Source organism: Musca autumnalis, unplaced genomic scaffold (assembly GCF_047663935.1).
Source record: "Musca autumnalis isolate F117 unplaced genomic scaffold, ASM4766393v1 scaffold_4, whole genome shotgun sequence".
In the NCBI taxonomy this organism is placed as follows: domain Eukaryota; kingdom Metazoa; phylum Arthropoda; class Insecta; order Diptera; family Muscidae; genus Musca; species Musca autumnalis.
In genome coordinates this window covers 338,626-348,461 of record NW_027411977.1, presented here as the reverse complement: position 1 = coordinate 348,461, position 9,836 = coordinate 338,626, and the positions used below count along the sequence as shown (strand labels likewise).

The 9,836-nt window shown below is 32.1% G+C and overlaps 1 protein-coding gene across 1 annotated transcript; it reads right to left on the bottom strand.

Annotated features, from left to right (window-relative positions):
• Positions 1–2,827: 2,827 nt before the first annotated feature.
• Pex10 (peroxisomal biogenesis factor 10) lies at positions 2,828–4,227 on the bottom strand. Its single transcript, XM_073981065.1, has 2 exons — positions 3,840–4,227; positions 2,828–3,768 (listed from the first exon to the last, which is right to left on the bottom strand). The coding sequence occupies exons 1-2, from the start codon at positions 4,110–4,112 to the stop codon at positions 3,142–3,144; spliced, it is 900 nt and encodes a 299-aa protein (XP_073837166.1). The 5' UTR covers positions 4,113–4,227; the 3' UTR covers positions 2,828–3,141.
• Between the last annotated feature and the right edge of the window lie 5,609 nt (positions 4,228–9,836).

The following is a 9,836-nucleotide window of genomic DNA, read 5'->3' as shown; positions in this document are numbered from 1 at the left end:
GGTTGGAAACAGTGGATACAACTACCCGCACCGTTGTAATGCGACAAGGTTTTCTTTTTTTTTAGAAATTGGAACTAAAGGTTTACGAACAATATTAAATTAAAAATCATTTAAAATATGTGTTGATACATCAATTTTTTTCATATTAAGTATTGTTTATTTGTATATTCTTCATTTTCCGCATACGAAGTAGCGGGCATTTTGCTAGTCTATATATATAAAAGAGGTTAGTGAGTGAGTGACTGACATATATATCATCGCCCAGACGAAACGGCTGAAGCTAGAAAGCTGAAATTTTGACTGTGGGTTGATGTCGGTGTGTAGGGGTGAGATAAGGCTGGGTTTTTTGAAATTCGACCTAGAAGGGTACGAAAAGTACTAAAAGGTACTAAATATGGTACCCTTTGTATTAGGCAAACTGGAAGAGCTAGAATTCTGAAATTTGGAACGAAGGTAACTGATGGAGAGTTAGAAAGATGTACCAAAGGGTTTTTGGAAATTCGACCTATAAGTGCACGAAAAGTACTAAAAGTTACAAAATTTAGTACCAGCTGTATATTTTGAACGGATTTAGCTAGAAACTTGGAATTTGGTATGTAAATAAAGGTTGGGAAGTGGTGTTATAAAAGAAAATGGTTTAGGAAATTTGTACTCATGTGTACGAAAAGTACTAAATGGTACTAAATTTAGTACAATTTGGATTGGGGTGAAAGGATAGAGCTGGAATCCTAAAATTTGGAATTAAGATTACTGTTGGAGTGTAGGATTGAGATAGGTTTGGAGATTCGTAAATTATGTGAACGAAAAGTACTAATTGGTACTGTATTTAGTACAACTTGGATTTAAGTTAACGGAAATAGCTGGAAAACTGAAATTTGGGATTAAGATTACTGTTGCAGTGTAGGATTGAGATATGGGATAGGTTAGGAAATTTGTACTTATGTGTACGAAAAGTACTAAATTTGGTACAATTTGGAATTGATTGAACGTATAGGTCTGGAAACCTGAAATTTGGAGATAAGGTTACAGTTGGAGTGTGGGATTGAAGAAGATTTGGAAATTAGTACTTATGGGTACGGAAAGTTTTAAATGGTACTTAATTTCATACAATTTCGATTTGGGTGAACGGATAGAGCTGGAATCCTGAAATTTGGATTTAAGATTACTGTTGGACTGTAGGATTAAGGAAGTTTTGGAAATTCATACTTGTGGGTACGAAAAGTACTAAATGGTACTGAATTTGGTACACTTTGGATTTGGATGAACGGATAGCGATGAAATCCTGAAATTTGGAATTAAGATTACTGTTGAGTTGTAGGATTGAGGGAGTTTTGTAAAATTCGTACTTATCGTTATGATAAGTATTAAATTTCGTACAATTTAGATATGGTTGAACGGAGAGAGGTGTGTAACATTCGTATATTTACGAAGTGTACTAAAGATGTCTTAATGTTGTATCGGGTGTAGGCACGGGTGGAATTTTAAACTTTGTTCTTAGAGTCACTGTTGGTATGAAGGGTTAAGATATGGAGATGGTTTTGGAAATGCATACTATAAAAGGTAGTAAGTGGTATAGAATTTGATATAATTTGTTATTGTGTAAAGGGGTTAGCAGGATGCTTTGGAATTTTAGGAGGAGGTTTCGGAAATTCGTTCTTATGTATTTGTAAAGTACTATAATTTAGTTTGGGGGAACTGATAGAGCTGGAAATGAGAATCGCGGTTGGTACAGATGGTTGATATAAGAAAGTAATTTTTTGAGGTTAAACCCACGTGTATGAAAAGTACTAAATTTGGTAGGATTTTTTAATGCGTACAAATTCTGAAATTTGGTTTGAGGGTCGTTGATGGCTGAAATGATATTGGAAATATCTAATATTAGGTAATAAAAAAGTACTAAATGGTACTGAAACTTGGAATTAAGATTACTGTTGGAGTGGAGGATTTAAGTAACCTTTGAAATTCGTTCTTATGTGTACGAAAAGTACTAAATTATACTTAACGTGATAAAATTTGGATTTGGTTAACGCATCGAGCTAAAGTCCTGAAATATAGAGCTAAGATTACTGCCGAAGTGGAGGATTGAGTTAGTCATTGAAATTTGTACTTTCGTATGAAAAGTATTAAATGGTACTAAATTTTGTATATGGAATTCGGAAATTTGGTACCATAGTTGCTGTTGGTGTGTAGGTAGTTATGGATGTCATTGTGGATGTATGTACGTACCATAAAAGGTTAAGCTGAAATTGTGAAACTCGGCATTAGGATAGCGGTTGGGGTATAGAATGGAGATAAGGATCATTAAATAGGTATCGCTGTTGCGATATAGCTTTTGATATAGGGATGTAAGTTTTGAAACTACTACCTATTATTAGTACTAAATTTGGTACCGTTTTGTTGTTGCATAAAGGGATATAGCTGGAATTTCGAATTTTTGTTTAGGTTCAGTGTTAGTTTTTAGATAAGGAGGTTTTTTATATGCGAAATTAGGTATGGAGGCCACTGAGGGCTAAGGTATTAAGCTGTTGTTGGAAATGCGGAAATACATTTTGATATCACAAATTCCGAAATTACAACTACTTCGGTTGGAAACAGTGGATACAACTACCCGCACCGTTGTAATGCGACAAGGTTTTCTTTTTTTTTAGAAATTGGAACTAAAGGTTTACGAACAATATTAAATTAAAAATCATTTAAAATATGTGTTGATACATCAATTTTTTTCATATTAAGTATTGTTTATTTGTATATTCTTCATTTTCCGCATACGAAGTAGCGGGCATTTTGCTAGTTTTGTATAAGTGAACATTAAAAAAAATGCTTAAAATTTCTTTAAATATTATTTTATTAATTAAAAATATAATTAAACTATAAAAAACCATAATTATCCTCCCTCGAGGAAAAATGCGCATAAACAAGATACACCTTGGCATAACCACAAACATTTTTGTGACTATTCTGGTAAAGGTCAATAAAACTTATTTTATATTATCATTTGTGCCATTTGACAACTTGGAGTAATTCGCTACTAAATTCTATCACCAAGACTTATCGTCTACTTCAATATTGACGAAGTTATTTTGAAACACATCCGTACTTTCGCAATACTACATTGTGTACATTTTAATTTTCGTACAGCCTTTATAAAAAGTTTCGCAAGAGTACTATTTGGGACTTCTTTAAAGTTTCTCGGCATAAAGGGCATTCATCTCTTTCGTCCAACCAATCTAAAAGACAGTTCCAGCAAAATAGATGTCCACATGGTGTTAGACTCGGTGTCAAGCGTGGTTCTAAACACAAAATACACTGAGGAGCATTTTCTTGTCCATTACCATTCGTTGTTGAGTCTTTTTGAATAAAACGCTTCAATGATTTTGAAACCTCGTATTGTTTTCTCTTGTGTTCCTTCCACGTGTCAAAGGCAGCTAAACAAGCAGAAAAACTGACTTGTATAAATGTCACAATTCCCAATATCTTATATCCGTAAAGAGAAAATTCAGGTTGTAGCCAGTGACGAATAAGAACATAGTTGATGCCCGTAACACGTTTTGATATTTGATACTTATCCGAACGTAAATAGAACAGTGATTTATGTAATGCTTTGATATACGATGGAGAAACCTGCATGAACTCTATGATTGACTTTATCTTCTTCTTGGCTTCGGGTACTATTTCCTCGTTTCCTTCGACATATTTACTTAGTTTATCCAAAACTTTCAGATACAATGCATCTCCGCCGAACTCCAATATTATAGCCGATAACTGTAACTAATGAAAAATAGGTAATTATAAAAGTTATACGAAGTTAAAAAAAAAAAATAATAATAATAGTAACTTACTAGCCTAGAAGGTATTTGTTTGTATGCAGAGTCTACTTGTATTATTCCTGTGTATTCTTCACCGAGCGTTTGTAAATTATTTATTGAAGCGAACCCATGATATGATATTTCAGCTAATAACTTTGTCAACGAATTGTACTTAATCCAGTTTCTCGGACCAGTCAACCTTAGGATATCAGAAAAATCTTCTGAAAGCTCACTAGTGTACTTTGCATCCTTTTGCACCGACCGTACAATTTCTGGCTGTCGTGCCCGCGCATTTCGAAAGTCCATTGGACTCAATCCAGTTAAAAATGTTGTTCCTTGGAATAAAATGGCAAAGTCCAAAAATAGTTTATTTATTTACATGAGCAAAGTCTTTTGATAACAAACAATAGGGATCTATAATTTAGAGTTGAGTAGTAGAGCTGGCAAACAATCGATGGCACTATCGATAATATCGATACTTTATTTTGAATGCCAATATCGATTGATAGTTTTTTCAATCGATATTATCGGAAAAACTGAATTGGCTATTGTCATGTTCACACGAGCGTTTCAATTACGTTGTTCGCCTGTCGAACGACGTACACGAATTAACCCGTTTCCATGACACCATTCGTAATTAACAGAAACAAAAACAAAATTTCCTTCATTTTTGTTTCCTTGTTTTCACTAAAATTTAAACCGAAAACACATAAAATATACATTAAATGAATAGGAAAAGCAATAGCATTTCCTTCAAATGTATCTTCTATATTTAACTACACACATTTCATTAGATTTTTCCATAAATTTTGAATAATTTTGTATTTTTAATATATTTTTATATGTTTCTATCATGGTACAATAATTCTTAGGTAGGCCACATGGTAGAATAATAAAAGGTAGTCGCATCTGTCAAATTTGGGAAAATACAACCCTGTAGGTAAGTACGGGAGCGTGTCAAATACAAAACAATAATAATACGACATGACATTTAATAATAAAAATACATTTGTTGGTAATTGTTTAAAGAGTCTATAAAAAATAAATATAGAAAATGAAAGAAAAAAATATTGAACATTTCTTCAAATCCACGAGCTGGTAAACGCTCTTTTAATAACCACTTTTTCCACCAATTAGTCTAAACTATCTAACTGTGGAGCAACAATTCCTTAAACCTCAATATCAGCAGAACATTTACATACATAGGCAACAACACGGAACATATTTAAAAGAAATACGCCATTTAGCCGAAGCCATTGAAGATGGAATCATACATTTCATTAGATTCAAGCAGATTGAATGTACAAGGTCAGGCTGGATCAAAGAATTCATCAATTTCAAACTCCTGAACCACAGCAACAACAATTTTTTATTTCTTCAAGGTCAATAATCGTCATACAAATCTGAATCATCTCTATGTTACCCAAGTATTTTTGCAGAAACGACACCAGACTTCGCTCCCAAACAACAACAGCTATTTGCCTGTGATCAATATTGTTTGAACCGAACCATCATCTTCAACAACAAACACATATACAAACATTCACCACCATTATACAATTGGCTAGGGCAATTCTATATAGACAGATCTTGTTAATTTTTTGTGGCCTTTTTTTAATAAAAAACTCTTAAACATAACAACTGTTGTATCTCTTTTTTTAATCTATCATAGGTACGTATTATATTTGGTGGTGTTGTTTAAAATCCGTTATCATCAACAGTACATCATAACCGCTTTGTATGAACTATTCCTTGACGTCATTCAGAGCTCGAGTTTCTTCACCGAAATCCTTGCCAAGAGCAGAGTCGGCCCAATCTCAAACAGAACATTCAACTTGAGGGAATCGACATCTCTTCGTTAGTGGCAGGAACAACATCGAGCTTCTTGCAGTTGATTTCGTCAAATAACTCAGCCAGAATACAAACACCAGTGCGATAAAGTTTATCCAAATCTATACAGGCTGCCTGGGTGTATTCTATGACCATCGCTGGATGGATTTCTTCAAGACTTTTTGTCAAGTTTGATTAATATCAATAGCACCACTAACAGCGGGATCATATAAATCAATATCAATCAATTTTAATGTAATATTTTTGACCACCGGAAAGGAAACTTATTTTTTTAGCAATTCTTTGTTTCAATTTGAAAAACTGAAATAGGAAATTTATTTTAACTGACATTTGTACTACATACATGTAAACACATACATACACACATGGTACAATAATTCATAGGTAGGCCAGGTATGAGAATCGCCAAAAAATACAACCCTGTCGCTATGGCTTAAAACGTCAAAATTGTTTTGATGAATGATAACGGATGAGTATACAAAGAAGAAGATGAACGAAATGTTGAAATGAAAACAAAACAGAGTTGAATTTTTTTGATCAATAATAAATATCAACTCTGCATGTCAACACGGTTTTGACAGATTAAGCCATAACAAAAAAAATTGTAATCAGCTGTTAGCTGTGGCCTACCTAAGAATTATTGTACCATGCATACACATATAATCATTCTGCGTCAAATTCAGTTTGACAATGAATGTACTTCAAATTCAAAATTTAAAAAAAAATTAAATCAGCTGTGGGCATGAAACTACCTTCTTATTATACCATGGGTAGGCCACAGCTAACAGCTGATTACAATTTTTTTTGTTATGGCTTAATCTGTCAAAACCGTGTTGACATGCAGAGTTGATATTTATTATTGATCAAAAAATTCAACTCTGTTTTGTTTTCATTTCAACATTTCGTTCTTCTTCTTTGTATACTCATCCGTTATCATTCATCAAAACAATTCTCATACCTGGCCTACCTATGAATTATTGTACCATGGTTTCTATTTTCATAATTAAAGAGGGAGAGACATGTCAAAACAATAGTTGTGTCTTTTTACTTTTTCAGTAATAATTATTCAGTAACTTCTTTTCAGAGAGTAAAAGAGATTTTACTCTTTGATACGAAAATAGAGAAAAAAGTAAAAAGACAGCATTTAGTAAACTTTAGCAAGATAACAGTTAATAACCAAAACAAAAACTTTGGCACCAATGCATGAAAGAAAAACGAACTCCAAAGCAATGAAAAAGTTCTTCAATTTTGAGCAAAATAAATAAAAAATATTAATATATTAATAAAATAATCAATAAAAATAGCTGATTCGTAATATTTATAGTATTTTTCCACAAAAATAAGGTAAACATTGAGCAGCTGACCATTAGCAGATGATTAAAAAACAGCTGATCGAACTTGCTAAATGTTTCTGGGAAAATTCTTTTAGCAACTTTTAGCAATTTCTCAGCAAACAACTGTCAAAATTGTTCTCTCACTTCGCTCTCGTTTAAGGGTTGTTTACACCATCTATCAATGTCGTATGAGATGTCAAATTTTCTACCTGCGAATGTTGTACACATAGTGTGACCACTATGAAAATTTTCATCTATCAAAATGATTTGGCAACTCATATGTAATTTTTTCATTTAGGGAGCGCTCTATTTGATACGGCATTCTCGTATGTAAACATAAATTTATCAGCTGTTTTCTGGCATTCTCAAAAAAATTGAAAAACAAAATCTTTTAAAAAAGAAAATGGAAAGTTATGTATATTTAAGTATTTAGAAAAGTAAATAAAGGGTGTTTATACTGTTATTTTCAGATCGATTGGTCGAAAGGAGCAGTGTTGGAAATTATTGCTTTGTGGCAAAACATGAATGTCTCTATAACCCCAAAATCCTATTCTATCACAACAAACATGCTAGATATTCATTTTCCTTCAACCAAAATTAAAAATTTGGGCAAATTTGTAACTCAACAATAAATGTAAACAATGACAAAAACAGCTGTTTTTATATTTATAGGTTATGTCATACGAAAATAACACTTGTAGGTATGAACGCACAAATTGAAAGTTGTATGGATGACATCAATTTTGACAAACATAGAGAATGTCGAATGGGTGAAAGAAATGACAGCTCATATGACATTGATAGATGGTGTAAACAGCCCTTTACTGAACTTTTATGTAAAAAGACAGCATTTAATAACATTTCGTAATAATTATTACAAATTATCACGTAAAAAGACACACCTAATATTTGTGTATACAGACTTTCAGTTATTTGTTTCCTTTTTGTTTCTGTTTTTTTACGCGATTTTGAACTAATGGACAAGAAATGTTTGTGGAATTAAGAAGGAAACACAACCATCTTCCTTCTGCACCTATATAAAATGTTTAGTTCATTAAATTTAATTCATCTTTTTCCTTTTTTCTAAAAATGTTTGTGTTTTCAACAAATTTTTCAATTTTTAATTTAAACATGTCATAATTAATTTTTTCGATAAATTCTCTCATTTGTTAGGGATGGGACATACTTATTCGTCGTTCATAGAGTATTTCTAATCGAACAACGTAGCAAAATCGTCGTTAGTTCTTAGAATTTTGTGTGGGGAAATAAGTAGTTTATTCGGGATATAATGTCATGTTCACACGAGCGTTTCAATTACGTTGTTCTCCTGTCGAACGAGGTACACGAATTAACCCGTTTCCACGACACCATTCGTAATTAACAAAAACATAAAGAAAATGTCCTTCAATTTTGTTTCCTTGTTTTCACGAAAATTTGAACCGAAAACACATAAAATATAAATTAAATGAATAGGAAAGCAATAGACTTTCCTTCAAATGTATCTTCTACATTTAACTACACGCATTTCATTCATTTTTTCCATAAATTCAGAATAATTTTGTATTTTCAATATATTTTTATATGTTTCTATTTTCAAATTTAAAGAAAGAGAGACATCGTCGGTGTCATGCTTAAGTGTTCCATACGCCATTTTTGACATTTTGAGTTATAGGTACCTTTCAAAGTTTTCAACCCTGCTCTTTCTGAATTTCTAGTCGGGTTTCCTCTATCTCTTATAGTTTTCGAGATATAGAAATGTCAATATGTTCCATATCCACTTTGAATGCAAAAAAATCTGTTTTTTATTCCATATCCACAAAGTCTGGCGTATGGAACAAAAGAACTTTGAACTTTTTTGTTCCATATCCAACCCGTTTGGCGTATGGAACAAAAAAGACAAAAACGAATTGTTCCTCTCAAAAAAGTATGGCGTTTGGAACAAAAAATTGCCCAATTTTGTCAAGTTACGAACAATGTGGCGTATGGAACAAATTGTTTTAAAGTACTAAGTTTTAAAAACAAAAGAAGAATAGTTTTAAATCAAGATATTTTAAAATGTTGTATTGTTATATGAAACTAAAATTTATTTTTGCTTAAATTGAACGCCTCCCGCTTAATAAAAGACATGTAAGATAATTAAAATGTCAGAAAATGAATTAAAATAGAATTCTATTGCCACTACCAATAGTTCAAAGAACGATTATTGATTTTTTCGAATGAATTAAACGATGAAATAAGACAATAAAAATAAGCTAATAAAAATTATATTTTTCGAAAGTGGATGAGTCCACTCCTTAAATAAATGTAAGGGAAACATATAACAATGGTCCCTAAAGCATTTATTTTCTACTGCAAATGTTTTATTGAAGCCCCCGAATTTTCAGCTCTACAGCAGCACTTGACCTAACGGAGGTGGAACACAATTGATCAAAAGTTTGTTTGTTAAAATGTGACAAAAAGTGTTCCATGTGACAGAAATAGCCAAAAACATGAATAAAGATCCTATGGAACAAATCAACAAACTTTTGCATTTATAAAAATTGGCCATAACTTCTAGACTATAACAGATATCTGACTAAAATAAACTCCCAATATATTCTTTGAGTTTAGTTAAGTAGAACTGAGCTCTTAAAGTATTGGATTTTTGCACCACATCTAGCCTGTATGGACTAAAACATTAACTTGATTTTTTTTTCTCGAATCAGGCAAATGGCGTATGGAACACTTAAGCATGACACCGACGACATGTCAAAACAATATTTGTGTATACAGACTTTCAGTTATTTGTTTCCTTTTTGTTTCTGATTTTTTACGCGATTTTGAACTAATGGACAAGAAATGTGTG

What these genes read in the sequence shown, in the direction of transcription:
- Pex10 (XM_073981065.1), bottom strand. Translation starts at nt 4,112, where the DNA reads ATGGACTTTCGAAATGCGCGGGCACGACAGCCAGAAATTGTACGGTCG. An exon ending in AACAAATACCTTCTAGGCTA is followed by an intron (nt 3,769 to 3,839) that starts GTAAGTTACTAT and finishes ATTTTTCATTAG; the next exon opens with TTACAGTTATCGGCTATAAT.